This window comes from Neopsephotus bourkii, unplaced genomic scaffold (genome assembly GCF_033783945.1).
Source record: "Neopsephotus bourkii isolate Nb327-2 ecotype Australia unplaced genomic scaffold, CSIRO-AGI_Nbou_v1 NB_1634, whole genome shotgun sequence".
Taxonomy (NCBI): Eukaryota; Metazoa; Chordata; class Aves; order Psittaciformes; family Psittacidae; genus Neopsephotus; species Neopsephotus bourkii.
This window is the reverse complement of record NW_026902109.1, coordinates 9,168,810-9,189,512: the sequence shown is the minus strand read 5'-3', so window position 1 is coordinate 9,189,512 and position 20,703 is coordinate 9,168,810. Positions and strand designations below refer to the sequence as shown.

Below are 20,703 nucleotides of genomic sequence, written 5' to 3'. Positions count from 1 at the left end.
TATAGCTTAGCAGCCTTAGAGGTTTATTCTTTTGTTCTGATTTAGAAAAAATTATCAGAGATGTCAGGATTTCCTGTGGAGTGAAAAATGTATTTTCAGTTTTGTTATTTCTGATTTATTTGTAATTGCAGAATAGTGGAAGGTCTTTTAACACAGGGTGGAGGAGGAACAGAATTCCCATGGAAGACTATGTATCTTAAATTTCTCAAAGGTTTAACTTAAAGTCTTATTGAAGTCTTGGCTGATTGCTAATTGTTTTAAGCTGTGTTTCTCTGAGAAAAAACAAAATTCCAGATTCCTCTGTGTGAACGTGCTACAGAATCACTTTTTTTGAGAAGGGAAGAAAGTGAGCATCTAGCCAGCTTTGAGTAAGGAAGCAAGTATTGAAGGAGAAAGCGCAATGTAGGAGGGAGGGATGCCAGGTTGCAGAGATGAAGGCAGAAGAGGATGATGGGAAAGAGGAGTGGGGTGGGCTGGGAAAGATTTGGGTGGCAAGGGTTGTCCGGTGTGCAGTAGAAGGAGCTGGTGGTGCTTGGTTTTTAACTGCCTTACTAGGTAGGCTAGTACCAGTGTCCCATGTGTGTTTCCAGTCCTGAGCAGGCTTAGATTTGGATAAATCTCTCCATTAGCTGTGTGCACAGGCCTCTGCAAAGGGAGATAAACCCATACTCCCCAAGCAGCTGAGCAATGCTTTCTGCTCTGCTGGGGGAAAGTGACAGTGGTGAGTCTGTCAGAGCTCTTGGGAGAATGTTGGAGTCGTAAAGGGCTGTGCTGGGTGTGGGGAGATGCCCATGCCATGGATGTGGTACTGTTGAGCTGTGCTTAGGCTGAAGAGGCCAATAGGATGGCAACTGAAGAGCTTTGCTGTGGGAAACTTGATGTGATAATTCAGACATCTGAAAGAAGTCTGTAATATTACGGTCAGTATGAAAGCTAGCATTAAGAGACAACTGATTGTGTCATTTCTGCTTCTGGAGCAAAATACATGTCAGTATCTTAATTTCTTGCTGCTTATTGTCTCATTATTTTTTTTTCTCAAGGCTGTGTAGCATTTTATTATCTGCTTTTGCCAATACTTGTTATAAACACCTACTGAAGCTTCATAATAAACTAGTCTCACTGTTGGCATTCCAGACTAGCCTTCTCAATTCAAGTTTGCCATAAAATGCAGTTGGTGAGATAATTTTATTACAGAACTTCACTCTCCAAAATGATTTAAAAGCTTGGAGTATCATTAATTATAAAGTGACCTCTTGGAGTAGATTTATTTTTTTAGCTTGATTTAATTTCCTAATTGAAATTTTTGATTGCCATCAAACCAGGAATGAGTCTGTTGGTATGTGTGTTGCTATTGCCTCATCTAAGAGTATTTACCTGCTTTGAGGTGATGGGAACTCTTCTGTGGGAGAAAGGGCTGCTTGGGGGCCAGAGCTTTCCACCCCTTCCTTTCCAAGTGTCATAGTAGTGCTGATATCTATTGACGTGTCTACTATAATTTATGAAATCAACATTTCCATTCCCAGAAGTGGCTGTATGCCAGTGAGGAGGTGTCAAGCTGGTTCAGTCCAACTCGTACCAAACTCTGATTAAGACCAAGATGATGAGGGGTTTGTACTTACTTCCTGCTGTGCTGCTGGGGACCATTGATCAGCATCCTGTTGTTTTTTGTCTTAACTATCTATGCTGCATCTCTGCAGGAAATTAAAATCCTTCAATGGATAAGCCTTGTTTTTTCTTTATTTTTTTTTTTCTAATACAGCTTTTGTGTGTAAGCTAGCTAAACAGGTGTTCATTTTGGATATTTTGGATATACTGTTTTTCTCTGTAGCTGACAGTAGTTCTGACTTAAGCTATATTCAGCTTGTCCTCTGTTGAGCACTCAACTTTTCGAAAGTGCTTAGCAATAGCCAGCTGATGTGCAGAGGCTGATGCTGAAGCCTTTAGAAATAATAATTGTTTTTATTTACATTTAATAGGGATTATCATAGTGATTTAAGGGAATTATAATGAGTACAGTTTAATTGTGATATTACTAATCCTGCTGAGTACAGCCAGTGCATCCTTTGTAAATGTTTGGGTGATGCCACCATGACTGGCAGTATGTTTACAAAGATTTTCTACTCCTAGATTTACACTTCTGTTCAACCATCATATCTGTGCCAAGTACAGAAAACATATTTTGTTGTTTTCAGTCTTAATCTCTTGTACTTCAACAACTGAATGGCATTGTCAGTGAGTGTTTTAAAAGGAGAAGAAATGGAATTATACCCTTGAGACAGATTGGAGTGGTTCTGGTGTGAAAAGAATTTGGATGTTTAGTTTGGAGTAGTCAGTTAAAGCCCTTTTTGAATGCCAGGAACAAGCTACCTCATGCTGCACCCTGGTGCGTGAGCAGCACAGAGGGTAATGTGTACTGTGTTGGCACTGTCAAAGAAAATCACTAGCAGTGATGTCAAATACAGCCTATCACTGTGAGGACTAAGGAAGCCTGACATCATGATTTGGAGCCTGCCACCTGTGCTCAAGTGGAATAGTATCTGATTGCATGAATGCTTGCACTGAGTGTACTGTCTAAGAAGCCGTAATCAGAGTGAGGAAGCGTGGCACAAAAGCGTTACAAGAGCATTACTGTGCAGGGCTCAATCCCAGCCACACAGCCAAGTATGCCATGAAGAGTGGCTTGCCTTGTTCTGTGTTGGTGTGTTAGCAGCTCTTCAGAGAGGGCAAATGTGTCCCACCTAGCAGTGCAGTAGCAGAAATTGCCACTGAAAGATTTGTGGCATTAAAAGCAATTAGAATACTATAGTAGGCTATTATTTTGGTCTGGTTGACTTTGTGGTTGAGCAAGGCTCACTGTCTATGGTTTAGGAGGAATCTGCATTAAGTTAAAGGCCAACAGAATGGGACAGAGTGCTCTAGAGAAAGAGAGGGTATTGTATTCTCATAGATAATTTTACTTGATTATTTTCATTGAAAAGCGTAGCCTGAAGGGTCAGTAGTCTGTACCCTGTAATCTATTCATCCACCCCACCTGGGGATCTGCCTCACACTTAATTGGACTTGAAACCCAAATTGGTTTGCTCATGTAGAAGTTTGGTTGCTTTCAGGAAACAATTATGCAACTACTCTTTATTCTTTTAAAATAAGATGGTATCTACTGGTGTAATTGAGGAGCAGGATGGGGGATGTACTGATGAAAGTCCTTCATAGCAGCAGCCAGTCTCTGACTTTGTCCAGTGGTTGTAGCTGCTTGTTTTCACAGCCTGAAAAATACAGGCTGAAAAATAAGCATGTATGTCTCTATATTTGAATCAAAGGAGCCTCCAGCTGCAAGCTGAGTGAGGGTGATTCCCTTGCTGGCATATCATGCATTTCAGAGCCAAGAATGAGAGAGGCCAGCAGATGAAAACAGCCATCCGTAATTTATGTCTTGCTTCCACCTCTCACGACTTGACCTAAGAAGCAGCCATGATGTCTGGCTTTGGGAGGAAAGAAATGTAGCTGGTGTGTTTTGTTCATTAAAGGACTCATTTGTTGTCTAGAATTAACAGGATGCAGAGCCAAGTGGGTGTTGAAGTTGATTGCGTGCAGCTCTGTGATTTGGATTTTGGAGTTATATGCAACTGCACAGATTGTATCAAAAGCAGCTTAATCACCCAGGCTTTATTTGAGTATGTGTTGAATAATGATGAGAGGTCAGTTATCTTATGGGGGATAGGAGATTTAAATGAATTCAGCCTATGCTCACATAGTGATGCTTGCTCAACCTCTGGGACTACGAAATTGTTTCCTTTGAGCTTTACATGTACAGTGGTTCTGAGTATTACAAGTACACTGTGGTGAATATGTTTTAGCTAAAAAATGCGAAAGTTAAAAGTAGGGCATGAAGGGCCTGTCAAACTTGGTTACCTTTTTAATAGAACTACAAACCTGGTGAATGAAAGGTATACAGTAAATGTAATATATTTGGACTTCAGTAAAGCATTTGATACTTAATTTCATGAAATCTTACTTGACAAAATGATTCAAATTGACTGTGATGGAGATGCTCCTATGTCATCTAAGAGTTGGCAGGGCAACTGTAAGCAAAGGATAATGCTAAATGGATGAGGCTGCAGCTCCGGGAAAAGCCTAACCTGGGAATAATGCTGTATGTGTTCTGATGTTTAATATGTTCGTTAATAGCACAGAAAATGAAGAACATAAATTAAATTGTGAAGGTACTGAACTGTGATAGATCCAGTACAGAGGAAAATAGTTAAATAACCCAAAAGAGCATCGAGAGTTATTAGAAATGTGGAAGAAGAATAAGAAGATTGATAAAAGCAAAATATAAATCATTGCTACAGGGAAGAATAATGCATAACAAAATTTGGAACAAGCTTACATGAAATTTAGGAAATAGATTCCCCTCCCTCCTCCTCTTTTTCTAATTAACTCCAATAACTTGAAAATTGAAAAAGCTTATATTTGGATCTTCTCTGTGTGAGGTACAAAGACAGTCAATTCTCTTAAACTCCTGCACCTCAAAACCCCAAATAAAAGACCAAAATAAACAAACTTCTCACCTGACCAGTGCTTGAATTGAAATGTACTCATTGCACTGTACTGAACTGCAAATTGCAGAAGTTGATGGCTACCTGGAAGCTTAAGTATCTTGTGGCTGCACCTGAAAATGAGCCTCTTAAGGTACAAATCCTTGCTGAATGTCTGGCTTTTATAGGATCATAGAATAGTTAGAGTTGGAAAGGACCTTAAGATCACCAAGTTCCAACCCCCCTGCCCTGGGCAGGGCCACCTCACACTAAACCATATCACCAAGGCCTCGTCCAGCCTGGTCTTGAACCCTGCCAGGGATGGAGCATTCACAGAAATGCCCCATTCTCAGTTATCCTCCCATGAGTAAGGAGAGTGGTGGTCAGCACCACTTAAATACACTGCCTAGGAGAGGTATAGTTATACTTGCCAATGTTTGCCCAAGAGCTCTTACAAGAAGTATTACTTAGCAGACTACTGTTTGGAAGAGCGTTATTCATGAAGTTATGACTTTAAAGACAAAAATGCTATTTGTAAAACTTACTAAGTCCCCTGAAATGGATTGTTACTATGAAGCCTCTTAGTGAAAAAAGAAACATGGAAGCTGTTATTAAAAACAAGCCTGTATCCCCACACCCCCCAATGATAAAAAAGGCACAAGCCCTCAACACGCCCAAAAGGAGGGAGGAATGACATCAGCCTTCTAATCTCATTATTAATATGTATTTTTATGTTCCCATTTAATAAATACAACTTTCCACTCAGTAAAAGGACTTTGTGGTGGCACACCCCTGAATCACTTCTTGGCCTTGGCATTGGCTGGCAGCTAGATGTCACCTCTCCAAAAGTGTTTTGGGGGAGGCCTGCTTGTTGCCCGAGAGAATTGTATTGTGAAGCTGAAATGGCAGTGGATGCCACACAAAGTCCCCACAGATCTGTGTTTTGGACCCTGGAGTCCTGCTTCTAAGGGTAGGTGAGTGAGTTTGCCAGCCCAGCCTCGTGGCACTCAGGCATTCAGACTTGGCAGAGAAGTTTCAGCAAGCACAGACATACTAAGCTGCTCTATAGTTTGCTATGAGTAATAAGACTGCAAGGACTACTGTTCACTTGGAATTTTAATATTATGGCTGAACAACACTGATAAATGTACAGTCAGTAGGAAACAGACATAGTGAAATAAAAAAAGCAAGAGGAAAAAAAAACACCCAGGCCTTCTTTAACATACAATTATATTTGTAAGTTTTCTGTCTGAATAAATGCATCTTGGGATTAACACTTTTTCTACAAGAGATGTTTGACAAAGTTGATGTGAATAAAATGCAGTACATGAAGTCTTGTCCTGGCAGTGTACACGTAATCAAATCAAAGGAAATGGCAAGGTCACTGTGTATTAATTCTCTTTGTATTTTATGAGGTTGACCTTTTCCTGTGTTGTACCCTAATTAGAATATGCAGACCTGCTGAGTTGTGACTAGGAACATGTAAGCTTACCTCTGAAGTTTTTTAAGTCTTTGATCATCCTATAGATGAGAATGTCTGTTCACATCCCTTCTGAACTATGGATAAAGTGATTTTGGCATTCATCTCACATAATTTCCCTCTGACTGATGGATGCTGGTTTTGCTGAAAGGTGAACCTAATCAGTATTTGAGGTCTAGATATGCTTAAATCCAGGCATAGGGTGGGAAAATACTGACTTGTGTTTTCACTAATTTAGATGCCTACCTGTACCTAACACCCTGCTTAGGACTTTTATTTTGGGAGAGTACTGACCAAATGCAACTTCACTGGACATGGATAATTTTTAATATATCACTAAAGAAGGGGAGGAACCAGTAAGAAGTATTAAGGTATTACATGAAAACATGAGCTTGCTATTAGTCTTATGTTCTCCACTTCCGAAGGGCCAACTTTGGCCTGTTCACTCAACTGCTAAGAGAAGTCTCATGGGAAAGGGTACTAGGCGGTAAAGGGGCTCAAGATAGTTGGTCAGCATTCAAGGACCGCTTCTTCCAAGCTCAGGATCTGAGCGTCCCAGTGGTCATGAAATCAAGTAAGGGAGCTAGGAGACCAGCGTGGTTAAACAAGGAGCTGCTGGGCAAACTCAAGTGGAAAAGGAGAATCTATGGATTATGGAAGGGGGGGGCTGGCCACTTGGGAGGAATATAGAACAGTTGTTAGAGGATGTAGGGAGGCAATTAGGACAGCTAAGGCCTCCTTGGAACTTAATCTTGCTAGTCAGGTTAAGGACAATAGAAAGGGCTTCTTCAAATACATAGCTAATAAAACTAACACAAGAGGCAATATAGGCCCACTGCTGAATGAGGTGGGTGCCCTGGAGACAGAGGATATAAAGAAGGCAAAGGTGCTGAATGCCTTCTTTGCCTCTGTCTTTACTCCTGCAGATTCTCCCTGGGGGCCCCAGATTCCTATTGCCCCAGAAGGAGTCAGGACAAAGGAGGAGTTTGCTTTGGTAGATGAGGATTGGCTTAGGGATCAGCTATGCAATCTGGACTTCTATAAATCGATGGGTCCGGATGGAATGCACCCACGGGTGCTGAGGGAGCTGGCAGCGGTCATTGCTAGGCCACTCTCCATCATCTTTGGTAAGTCGTGGGAAACGGGAGAGGTGCCTGAGGATTGGAGGATGGCAAATGTCACACCAGTCTATAAGAAGGGCAAGAAGGAGGACCTGGGTAACTATAGACCGGTCAGCCTTACCTCCGTCCCTGGAAAGGTGATGGAACAACTTATTCTTGACTCCATTTCTAGGCATATCAAGGATGAGGGCGTTATTAAGAACAGCCATCATGGTTTTATGAGGGGGAAGTCATGTTTGACCAATCTTATAGCCTTCTATGAGGAAGTGACTAGGTGGAGGGATGATGGTAGAGCAGTAGATGTGGTTTTTCTTGATTTCAGTAAGGCATTTGATACTGTCTCCCACAGCATTCTCATAGATAAGCTAAGGGAGTGTGGGTTTGACGATCAGGTAGTGAGGTGGATCAAGAACTGGTTGGAAGGAAGAAGGCAGAGAGTTGTGGTCAATGGTGCAGAGTCTAGCTGGAGGTCTGTGACTAGTGGAGTCCCTCAGGGGTCGGTGCTGGGACCAGTGATGTTTAATATTTTCATCAACAACCTGGACGAGGGAGCCGAGTGTATTCTCAGCAAGTTCGCTGATGATACTAAACTGGGAGGAGTGGCTGACACACCAGAAGGCTGTGCTGCCATTCAGCGAGACCTGGACAGGCTGGAGAGTTGGGAGTGGAGAAATTTGATGAAATTCAACAGGGGCAAGTGTAGAGTCTTGCATCTGGGGAAGAACAACCCCATGTACCAGTACAGGTTGGGGACTGACCTGCTGGAAAGTAACGAAGGGGAAAGGGACCTGGGGGTCCTGGTGGATAGGAGGATGAACATGAGCCAGCAATGTGCCCTTGTGGCCAAGAGGGCAAATGGCATCCTGGGGTGCATTAGAAAGGGTGTGGTTAGTAGGTCAAGAGAGGTTCTCCTCCCCCTCTATTCTGCCTTGGTTAGGCCACATCTGTAATATTGCATCCAGTTCTGGGCCCCTCAGTTCAAGAAGGACAGGGAACTGCTTGAAAGAGTCCAGCACAGAGCCACAAAGATGATTAAGGGAGTGGAACACCTCCCTTATGAGGAGAGGCTGAAGGAGCTGGGTCTCTTCAGCTTGGAGAAGAGGAGACTGAGGGGTGACCTCATCAGTGTTTACAAATATATAACGGGTGGGAGTCAGGAGGGTGGAGCTAGGCTTTTTTCAGTGATATCCAGTGATAGGACAAGGGGCAATGGGTGTAAACTGGAGCATAGAAGGTTCCACGTTAACATCAGGAAGAACTTTACTGTGAGAGTGACAGAGCACTGGAACAGGTTGCCCAGGGGGGTTGTGGAGTCTCCCACATTGGAGATATTCAAGGCCCGCCTGGACAAGTTCCTGTGTGATGTACTCTAGGTTACTCTGCTCTTGCAGGGGGGTTGGACCAGATGATCTCTTGAGGTCCGTTCCAACCCTTGGGATTCTGTGATTCTGTGATACCAGTGGGTTATTTATATGTCTAGTAAGTTCGTCATAGCTCAGTGTGAATGACATCAACAAGATCAGACAAATAGCTAGGATTTGATAAACTCAACTGCAACATTCATAAGAATTAGTTAACTTTTATCTATACATTTCTTATTGTTAACGTTATCGTTCTACATTACAAATGAGATTTCTTCTACAGAGAATTTATTTTCAGGTAAATCACATGGGAGATTTCTGCAAGTATGATAATTAAAGATTTGGAACTTGGGCTGATATTTAGCTATACTTTACTGGTGTTGCAAAGAGCATTTCTGTTCTGCAGTCATATTTAAATGATGTGAGCTCCTGTTTCTGGGAATGTAGGATGTGCATCATACTTGCTTAACATATAAGGTATTTTTGAGGAGTTGTGATTTAATAAACAGTATGGGTCATTACCTTCTGTGACTTCCAAATATAAGCTCTTAAAGATTCATATCAGCTATGAGAGCAGAATATTGGGTAACAGCATTAGCATCACTGTTTTACTGTAAATAGTCTTAAAATATGGTGTGGTTCAATTCTGTGAGCTTTATAAAGGATTTGGGGAAGTTGCTATGTTCAGTAAACAGCTACAAGGCTGATGTGACATCTGTTTCTCTTATGCTAAGAAATTAAAAAATGTTCACTTCAGAAAAGAAAAGCTTGACCAATTTTTCTGTAATGACTTTGAGACAGTATTTCTGGTAGTAAGGAGCTTCGTACTTTTGTAGAAAAAGCCTTTATAAAATGGAGAAGCTGAAGTTAGGAATAAATGAGACTGGAACAAAAGACACTTTCGGAAATATTAAGAGTGATAAATGTTGCATCAGTGAAGCTGAGCATGTGGTGAATCCCAGAAGCTCTAGACTTGATGTGAGAGTCATTTGATAACATTTCATAGCAATATGGTGCAGGAGCTCAAACTAGATGGCTATAATGATATCATTCTGGCCTTAGAAAATATGAATCTTTATTGCAATAATTTCTAGGTAGTGAAAGGAAGATGTCAGGTTTTTAAAGGGGGAAGTAGTGTTGTTATTGTTTTTATATTATTATTATCTATTAGATTTTACCAAGTGATCAGTAACAGCTGCATATTGGTATGATGGTAAATTTAATATAGTTTATTTTGTGATATGTAAATATGAGTGACTTCAAGATTTCCTATTGTGGACCCTGGAAGATAATACTATAATCTCCATGTTATAATATCATCAAAATCTTGATAGGCATCTTCTTTAACCACCTGCATATAACAGCCAGAGGTTCATGCCCCTACCCAAGTGTAATTTTTTTTATTTGCTTTGTTGAGTATTTGGTAGTTTAAAGACTGAGAGCAATGGCATGTGCCCTTTCTCCAGATCTGCTTGAATTTTTGACTGTTATCACAGCTAGAAGTTGCATCTTTTGTTGGAAAATAGGTGGGCAGAACATCAAACTCTGCTGTCACTGGAGACGGCAGGAGGCAGGGACGTGATTATGCCTCCTCTGTGCTGATAAACAGCCCTGTCTAGCCCTTGGGTTGCATGTGGTGGTCCAGGATAACCAGGTCTCTTAGAAGATTCCTCTGGGGACATTTGCAAGCTGCAGTGAGCTGGGAATTTCTCCAGAAGCTTTTATTGCACCTGCTCTTAAGACTATTCCAGAGTTTGTGTGGAAAAATCTCATTTTAAAAATGTGCAAATTACCTCCTGCCTGAGTATCAGCTGCTTTTTGTGGTGGCTCTGATTGCACTCCTAAATCTGCAGGTTTCTGAAAGAGGTTGGGTTCTGGAAATACTGCTCTAAATTTTTATTTGCACAGGTATGCATTTATGGATTTTGCTGCTTTTGCTTTGATGGCAATGATATCTGCTCTGCTACATGCAGTGGAGTGATGCAACTGAAACAACTTAGAATCAAGAAGCAATGATTCTGTAAAATTTTATTACATCCTCATTTTACTTTTTTTTTGGTTTAAGTTTTGTTGAAGTGCCCAGTAGCAGAAGGATCATGACTTTTTTTAGGAGGAGTGGCAAGGAGAGGGGGTGTGGGTACAAAAACCCAAGAATATCACCTCTCAGAAAAACAACCAAACACCCCTTTATGATAAATATTTTAAAGCAGTAAATTTAAATATATAATGTATAAGTGTTATTAAATACTGCTCATGATTATGTAATCATAAAGAATCATAAAAATATATTTCAAATATGACTCCTTGAAGACTCATTACAAATATTCTGAATACTGAAATGAAAGATTTTCCATGCCAAATTCATTTAATCTGATTTTCAAAGTGTTTCTTGTAATTTCATTCTAATTTATTCTTTTTCTGCTCTTGTTCATTATAGACTGCTTAAGAGTGCATTCATCCTGTAACTGCTGATGTCACCTCTATGTCATTTCTCTGAACTGGAAAAAAACTTGCACGACTAGGTTTTAGCCAACTGTCCACAGGTTCTTGGAGGTCCCTGGGTGACTGCTAAGCCTTTCAGAAAATGTGATAAAATGAGCCAGTGACGTTTGCTGTGCTGCCATTTGTGAAATTTTCAGTGCCCTATCCCTCCACTGGAAAACATTGCAAAGGTGGAAAACCACTGACTAGGACTGAGGTGATTAAGATTTAAAAATAATGATTTTTATGAATAAGCTTTCTAAATATTGATATGAGACATTGCCCCAAGTGTCCAAAGACACATGCAGTTAGTTAAAAATGTAAATGTGTCAGCTTTCTTGAAAGAGGCACTACATACAGCTGTGAATGACTGCGTTTTACTGCACAGCATCTGGAGCCTGAATGAAACCCCATGCTCTTTGGGCATTGCCTGTACAGTTTTAATCCCACCCTGGATAGGAGCTGTCATTCAGCCTGTGTCTACCTACTTAATGCTCCTCTAGGTGGTGCTTTTTCATACAGTTGCATCTGTAACCCTGTATGCAAGTATCGCCTGTGAGCAGTAGAGCTCTAAACCCTGACTACCTTTTCAGCCTGTTGTTGATATCTCTGAAAAATTAAGCTCCTGAAAGACAAAAGCTGTTTTCTTTCTGCTTGCCATCTCTTCCTTTTTGAAGTAGTACTGAAGTAAGTACAGGCATATTGTTGACAGTTTGTCATATGAATCAGGCTGACTGCTGATGGGCAACACGTGAGTTGAACCCAGAGATCTTGAGATGCTATTTCAATAAAGAGAACAAAGCATAGCTACAGATCATGTTTCTCAGAGAGACAATTTGGCTTTCCTGAACTTTGTATGTGGAGCAATTTAGGCTTCTAAAACAAGTAGAATTATTTCAAAGAGTATTTTTAAACTCCTTAAAGCAAGGACAATACCTGGTTAGGGTTAAAAGGCTGGCTGGAGATAAAAAGTATCTGCCAGGCTTCCAGCTATGTTTATTAGAGTATGAATTTTTGTACTGCTTGGAAAGTATGTAAAATGTACAAAAGAGATGTAGGGAAGTATTAGAAGTTAATATTATGGAAAAAAAGTGTTTTGATTTTGTTTGTTTTTTTTTTCCCCTTGGATCTAAAAAACTTTTCCCATTATCTGTTTACAGCACAAGACACACTTGTGTAGTATCCACTTTGAGGATTAAATTAGCTTTTTTTTTTTTTTTTTTGTGTTAGGGAGTATATGTAAAGGCCATTTAAGAGGGGTAATTCAGTTGATGGGCAGAAATTGAAGACAATAGGATTACATATAGTCCATTCTTTAGATTAGGTTTGTGCATCTTTTTGATGTTAAAACCAGGCTGTGTAGTTTTTTTTTGCTGTGTAATTTTTCACTTATTTGAAACAACATAAAGCATCCCGCTATTCTTTTCTCTTATTTAAATTAACTGTGGCTAATGGAAGATATTTGCTGCAGGTATAGATTATAAATGAAGTTAAGGAAATATGTTTCCAAGGTGTCTAGGACTAAGATAAGCTCTCTTGGTTTCCTGTACCTTATAAAATTAGTATTACTTTTGCCAGTATGTAGTTCTCCTTGAGTGCTTGAGTTCATTAGTTCCTGTTTGTGGCTGTGCTGTTTTTTCCCCACCATTTGTCCTAGTATTGCGAGTGCATTGCTGGAGCAAGTCTTCAGGAGAGGGAGCTAATGTAAAGAGAAATCACTCTCCATTTGCGCAAATAATTTATTGTGGCAAGTTTGTAAAATTGAATAAAGTACCAAAACAGGATGATAAATGCTAGGAGATGGAATCACCAACTGGAAAACAAAAAAAGCTATTGCAGCAGATGAGCAGGTCAGTACAAAGGAACTGGTGATGTAGCAGTGCTCAATTGTGTGCAAATGAAAAAAACACCCAGGCAATCAGAGAACAGAAATGGAAAACCTGGCAAAGAAATAACTTCTGGTTCCTCATAGTATCCTGTTTGATTTCAGTAAGACAGGTAAAGATGTTCACAATGTTTTCTGAAAAATATGAATTTAGGTGTAGCAAAGATATTTTTATTTAAAGGAAGAGTTGTATTTGCAGTTACTGGGGTTTGAAATTATTTCATTATCCTGCATTTCTACAGATTCCCGTGTTCTTAACAAATGTATGCATGTCTGCTGTCTGCTGTATCTATGAAGTGTTTGATATGCATGCACATCCCTGTTCTCATGTGAGCTACTGTTATATTCCTGGGTTTAGATGGATGTATTAAAGATACATATAAAGATAATAAAACCCAGTTCTACACTTGGATACAGAAGCTTTTGGTCAGAGGATGAATGTGCACAGGTTCACACATTAACAGGCAGTGTGCTGGCTGAGCACTGTAGGACAGCCTTCATCTTAAGCTTTTTATTATAATGGCCTGAAGCTCAAAATTTCATGTACTACATGCAGTGACTTCCAGTGATCTTGGGATACTCTGGATCAGGCTGTAAATTAGTCTTTCAGTCCCTACACCCTCTAGGATTCGTAATAGCTGACAAAGCAATTTATTTGTTTCTCTGAGCTGAGGTATTGTCTCTGAGCAGCCTGAGAGCAGTGACAGATTCCTGGCTATGCAACCACCACCTGCAACACATATATTATGTAGTGGGGAAAAGCATTTGATGGTGACCTGCCTATTAGCTGGTGAGAGTATATCTGTGCTTGACTTCTTGGATGATGGCTAAACACCAAATGTGTAAATGTGTGTCCTTCTCTTTTTATATTGTCAAAAGCATTTATGAATAATCATAGTTTTAGGGGGGATGGACATAGAGATGAGTAGATGCATATTGTTCAGTTGCAATTCTGAGGTGGTATGATCGTATGACAAACTGTGTTGTGTCCCCACCCTCCAGGCATTACGTCTTCTTAGTATTGCAGGACTATCCAGAAACACTTCCTGCTGTAATATTATTTCTGCACAGAATATATATGCATTTGTGTACACAGTTGTAATTTTAAAAGTGTTATTATCATTCAGGAAAAGATATCTTGCATTTGTTGTGGGTATTTCTTGGAAAACACTAGTTGAATGCTTGGTGGCAGTAAGAAAAAAACAAATCTTAGGAATTCTTAGTAAGGGAGAACAACCAACCTCATTTTTCAAGTCTACTTCTCAGATTCTCTGAGCAGATCTGATGATCTTGTCTCTCAAAGGTCACAGTAAAACTAATAAAATCTAAAAGAAGGACAACGAGAATGGTTAAAGTTGTAAAGCTGCCTGTAAGTGTGGAGAAACACAATAGATTAGGATTGCTGCAGGAGAAGATATGATAATAGTGTAGTAGTATATAAAGATATGGATGGTACAGAAATATGAGTAGGGAATAAGAATTACTTGTATTTCATAATATGGGAACAAAGGGGAGTCCAACAAAAATTGGAGAAGATTTAAAATGAACAAAAGAAAGTACTTTTCCATGGGAAGTACAATTAAATTGTGAGCTTCTTACTGCACAGTATTAAGGAAGTCATATTATAAAGGACTTAAAATTCATAATTTTTTATCAAGAGTAGTTCTTCTGTAGGCTGCTAAAGGAGTGTAGTGGAAACCAGTTCCAACTCAGGTTAATTCTGTTAAGCTTCTGGAACCGCTCAGCATACAGACAATACCTCATCTGCTTCACAGAGCTGATGCATGTTGTTTATTTACAACACGAGGAGGGGAGAGGAGGGAAACCCATGCACGTTTTGTGGTGCATGGCTTTCAGTCTTTAGTCATCGTAAGACCCAAGGAGTGAGTTTTTCTAGTTTAAAAAAGAGTTCAGAAGTGGTGCCATTTAGATGTCACTTTCTACACTATTGTCCAATACAAACAGTTTTTCTTTGAAATCTTTGCTGCAGAGTTTCAGGTTAGGGGGGAGTAGAAGGTTTCCCATGATGTGAATTGACTTTTTTTGTGCCTCTGCTCAGAAGAAGTTTTCAAAGCAATGGCAGGATACTTAATGAACAGAAAAACAACTGTCAACACTGCAAAAATGATTTACTGGATATTCTCCAGTTTTTCCCTAGCAATACCATGAAAGCGTTATACAAGAGGCATATTTACTATGGATAGCATACTAGGTCTGTTCCCTTGTTTCTACATTGTAACCAGCTATTTTAAACACAGTATCTAAAATTAGGTATTGTTACATGTTGCTATGGTTTCAAGGAAGCATCTCAGGATTGTGGTTTTTTCTGTTTTAAACAAAATTGAATGTAATTAATTGATTTTCTATATTTGCTTTAGGTTTAGGACAGATTTTTAAGGTTGAACAGGGGATGAATTTTATCATGCATCCAAGTGTCATTCTAAATGTTTTTCTGAATCACTGCATGAATTTCTAGAACCTTTATTTTCATTCAGGTTCTTCTGTAATAAGAAGAAAGTACTTTACACTCAAGTATCTAACATTATCTGAAGTGTTCCAAATTGTTAAGCCATAAAGAAGTGAATACATTCATTATCTCTTTTTTCCATTTTACTGTTATGTTTAAATCTGGGACTTCTCCATTTTGGTGAAGCCAGGTTTGGACTGTGACTGAATAGTTCAGTTATGGGAAGCTAAGTGAGGAAGACAGACAGGAAGAGTGGGAAAGGGAAAAAAAGCCGAACAAAACCCCAAAATCAGAAAGGCCATCATTTACCTGTGTAGGAGATAAAAGGTAAAAGAAGGTTTAAAGTGTGGTGACTCTTTCCTAAATCAAACACCATAATTTTCTCAATGATTTCAGGAGTGTTTGAATTCCAGATTTAGTGTTCCCATGTTTTGAAGCAAGGGCTTCTACTGGCCACACGAAACTGAAGCAGTCAGCAGTTGCTGTTTAGGAGTACTCTTAAGAAACTTAGTGGTATAATAGAAGCCATAGTTTATTGAAGAATGTGTCTAATTTATCTTCAAAATTTGTGTTACACCATAGGTCTGTCCCAAGCAAAGACTGCACAGCCTCTTGTCCCTTTGGCTAATTGCTAATTACTGTGTGTGCATGCAAGGGCTATTTGATATTTCTTCTGTGTCAAAGTGGGAGTAGCAGGGTTCTTTGGAGTTAATTTAGTTTTGTTCTTTGTAATTTTTGACAGTGCCGCTATTTCTTCTTTGTGTTCATAGCTGGATTGTGGCTGAATGCACAGCCCACAAATAGCTGGTGAATTACTAAAGGTCGTAGAAGAGCATTATGCAAGTCAGTTGGCTTTAAAAGGTGCGTGTACACACACACACACACACACACACACATAAGAAACTATTTTAATATAAAGTCCTGGTGTTATTCCAGTCCAATGTTTCTTATTCCAGCTCTGATTAGTAGGTCTGTCTCAACTGCTGTAACAGAAATTAGGTCTGAATTTTCATTCTGTGTTCACAGAGGAACATGAAATGCAGAGGGTATTACGAAAGTCCAGCAAAGATAGTGTGAGCAGAAGAGTGCTTTGTCAGGGGTATGTGAATACTTTTGTGCAAGATATAATTGGTAGATCAAACAGAGCAAAATCAGCACTGAGAATTCTGAGGTGCTCCTCTTCAAAGATACTATGGCAAGGCTCTATTTCCATTCTTTTCTGCTTGTTTTATCTGATGCTGTGCTTGAGCCAAGTGGTTTTAATTGATAGTTATTGAGGCAGTGAAATGAAAACTCTGACCATGAATTCTGCCCTTTTGTTCAGGAAAACAACTTACATTTTTTGGTTTTGATCTTCTCGAAGTTCGTTCTTGAAAGTGCAGTTGAAGCAGTTAGCATTCTTCAATAATGTATTGGGGTAAAATATTAAGATAGGCGACATGCGTATATGTCCACATGCTTTACTGAACTACAATAAATATTCTGAATAGAAAATTCAGTGAAGTCACAGTCCAAGTGAAATACAAGATAAAACTTCCTCTAAAAGCAGTAGCAGCACTATAAAAGTTCATGATGGTATAATAAATCATTCACTCTGTTAAAAGGGTTATCTGTACGTCCCAAAAATGTGTTTTCTATTGAAAATGTCTTGTGAGAGTAAAAGAAATGAGTCATAAGGATTCTGATGCTGACAGTAAGCTATACATGGTAATTTCGTGCATCTCAGCCACTAGAAGGAACCTCATTTTCAGTTTTAAGAGGTAAATCCTATGTGTGACATGAATAAAGAGAGATTTGTACTGGGGGGAATAATATTCCCTTCCATCTCAGCTTAATAATAAGGTGAAAGCCTTATTGAAGAGTTTTGTATGTATTTTTGTACAAAAATGTGATGTATTTCTAAGTCATTTTTAGCCCATGAATTCCAGAGCAGTGGAAAACTGATTTGATACTTAATCTTTCCTTTTTTGTGATAGGGTGGTGAGGCACTGGAATGGGTTGCCCAGGGAAGCTGTGAATGCTCCATCCCTGGCAGCGTTCAAGGCCAGGCTGGACAGAGCCTTGGGTGACATGGTTTAGTGTGCGATGTTGCTGCCCATGTCAGGGGAGTTGGAACTAGATAATCTTAAGGTCCTTTCCAGCCCTAACTATTCTATGATTATATGGTTCTATGAGCATTTTCCCAGGAAATTATGTAGGCTTCTAGGGTGGATGATGTGTCGTGGTGAATCTTGAATTCCATGATATTTTGCAAGATTTGTTGATGGAGGAAACCAATGCAGTATAAATGCTGCATTGACTCTGCATCAGAAATACGTAAGACTTAACTAGACCTCCTGCTCTACTTTGCATTTGTGAAATATGTGCCACTTATGAACTTTCCTGCACTGCACATTCAGTGCATTGCAGCACAGAAGAAAAACAATTGACTTCATGACCTAGGTCACATAAAATGAACTACCTCACATACCAGGAGCTGATGTAGCTGTAAGATGCATCATGTAGAAAAAATTTAGACCTTTCACAGGTCTGTATTGGTTCTGCTTTTCACAACTTTCCAGAAATGGCAAGATTTGGCACTACTAAATCTTTAAAAATGTAAAGTAGCTTTATAATCAGCTCACTATTCTTTTAGGGTTTTTTTTCTCATCTTTTCAGGAGACTGGAATGAGAGATTTTGCTGCGACACCACAAATGTAAGTTCATTAAAATAGGAGTGCTGCAGTGCCTTTTTAGATCTTACAAAAGAGCCTGTGGCTTTTGCTGAATCAACAACACAATTTCCCAAAGCAATACCCAGTTAAATACATGGTTATAAACCAGTGTGAACTTCACCAAAGGGAGAAGCATTGGCTGTAAGGTAAACATTTGTTTTCAGAATGTTCAGACAATACTGTTGTAGGTCAGTGGGTTACCATTGAAAGGATTAGACTCTATACAGATAATTAGAAAATACACAATTATATGATTAAGAAATAATAAAGACTTTAAATCCTCATGCTTCAGCACAAAACCTGAATGAATATGACAGTATTCTGAAGACTATTCTCTTATGTGAGTTTGGTTTGTATATGTCTGCAAAAGATTTTGCAAGCTTTAAAAAGATTCATGTGGTATTGGTGACATACAGGGAAAAGACCCTGGCCTAGACAAGGGTCTAGGCAAGCTTAGCTAGCTAATATGATAGATTTAGTATTGTATTTACCTTCAGCAAAGGTGTTGCTTACTCAGGGAGTGCAAAACTGAACCCTGACAGAAGAACAATTAGAGGATAACAAAAGTCCACAAAAGTTTTATCTCAAAAGAATCTTCATTCTTAATTTATCTTTCAGTAAAACTGTGATGAATGACTGCAAGAATATATTAAATCATAATTTGTAGTAGAAGAGAACAGATCCTGTACTGCACAAGAAATACATGGACAGTTATTTACATTAAAAATAGTTCCTAGGAATTCAGATTTCTGGTAATTTCCTTTTTATAATATCTGCACTGTTTTGCTTTCAGGAGCAAAAAAAAAATAATAATATATATTACTCTATTGTGCAGCATCTGAAATGTCATGACATGTATGGATTTCTTTTCATGCTGTGTTAACCACTCAGAACACAATTGTGTGCTTCATGCAAGTACTCCAGGAAAACACGAAGAAAACAAACAAAATGAGTACACAAAGGAAATTAGACATTGCTGTCTGTTTATTGTCTGTGTAAATTATCCATATGGCTGCTTTCTGTCTCTGTGCAGAGATCAAAAATAAAGTTTCCCAGCTAAATCAAATTGACGCTGTAGGTAACAAAAGTTCATGTGGGTAACAAAAGTTTAGTCTGTCCTGATTTGTGTAAGTAGCTTAAAGTGCTGTGCTTGTTGTAGCACTTGCTGCACTCTAAACAAACATTGGCATTACTGGTGAAGTAGAAAGCCTGCCATAGACTTTGAGATAGGGTTTCTGAGCAACGGAGGCTGGGAGTTGTGTTTGTCGGATTCCGTCACCATTTTAGCTGGCTCATGCCCAATGTGTAGGAGGGAGTCAGGCAATGATTTATGCTGGAGGCTATGTAGAGCTTGCCCTTGAGATCTCAGACTCTTCATAGCAAAGAACTGAAGCAAGAGGTTGCCAGCTGATGCTAACCCCAAACTAAGTTTATAGAGGCCAGTCGGTTGCCAAAATTTTCTAGGTTGCAGACCCTTGATAAAAGGGACTGTTGTGAGTAGCGTGTAGTCTGCGTAAAGTATCAGGTATGGGGACTGGTTAGCTAGCTGCAGCTGAGACCCACAGAATCTTCTGGCTGTTTGGGGGTGATATCAAGTGAAAACCGGTAACCAGAGGGCTCCACCTGAGTACTGCCTGATTCATGAAGTGGGGAGGGGAGGAATGGGAAAGCTTGGCAGGGATACGTGAGTGATCAAAAGTCATATGGCCTGGTAAACTCACCTGGCAATTTGGCAAGGATTGTCAGAGCCTGTAACAGCCCCTGGCTGACACACTGAGAACCTGCCCCCCTGCTCTTAGCACCCCAGAGAGAAAGAACCCGGACATCAGCCCTCAAGGAATACAAGATGCTCTGACAAGTGCACCTGTTCTGGTATTTATGTCAGAGTTTAGTCTACTATATGGGCTTGTTAAAAATTTGCACGCAAGGGATTTACCTCTTACTGCATCAACAGATGCTATATGTATGTCTTAGATGGAAAAACTACTGTATGTGCACTTGAGTTATGTTGTCCCAAATACACCTAGAAGAAAGCCTCTAGGTGAGTGCAGAGGAGGTGTTTGCAATACTGATTTACTTTGGAAAGACAGGAAGCGTGCTGTAGGTGTATCCATATACAGTACTCACTGAAAATCAACATCATGTGTGCACGATCTCTTTTCTGTGGAGGGTTCAGAACATAAGCCATTGAACAACTGTTACTCACTTTTTCATTTGTGCTGCTCAGTGGTGATCCATGAGGGGGCTGCTGGACTGGACAGGTACCAAAGAGATTTCAACTGTAGCATAACACTTATCAGTTGAAAGTTAAAATTCCAGCTGGTACATTGTACTTCAGCTGTGTCCTGCTGGTTTTCAGAATCAAAACAAAAGTAGGCATTTATATTTTCTTTTTGCAAGTATTTAGTTTGTAAAATGAAAAGTTTAAAAAAGGAAAAAAAGTCACTATCTGGATTGAAATTTCAGGGTTAGATTTAAAATATAAATTGTGTAATCTTTGTTTAAAAATTGTCACATGTTCTTCACATGAAACTTCCTGTGGCTGATCTTTTGCTTTGTAGTTTTATGACTTCAGTAAGGGTCAGTAGGCAAGAAACATGTAACTTCAAAATAGTTATTCTTTTTGTATCATATTTGCTTTTCTGTGCATTAGCATGTT

The 20,703-nt window shown here is 39.4% G+C and overlaps 1 protein-coding gene across 3 annotated transcripts in view; it reads left to right on the top strand.

Moving 5' to 3' along the window:
- Positions 1-20,703, top strand: part of GRID1 (glutamate ionotropic receptor delta type subunit 1) — a 604,451-nt gene that overhangs the window by 252,660 nt on the left and 331,088 nt on the right. The window contains exon 1 of one of the 3 annotated variants that reach the window (XM_061373715.1): positions 17,517-17,646. The exons of the other annotated variants lie outside the window; for them this stretch is intronic. Coding sequence (XP_061229699.1) covers positions 17,607-17,646 — 40 coding nt within the window. The 5' untranslated portion in view covers positions 17,517-17,606. Of the gene's footprint in view, positions 1-17,516; positions 17,647-20,703 lie in introns of those variants that run through there. 3 annotated transcript variants of the gene reach the window in all.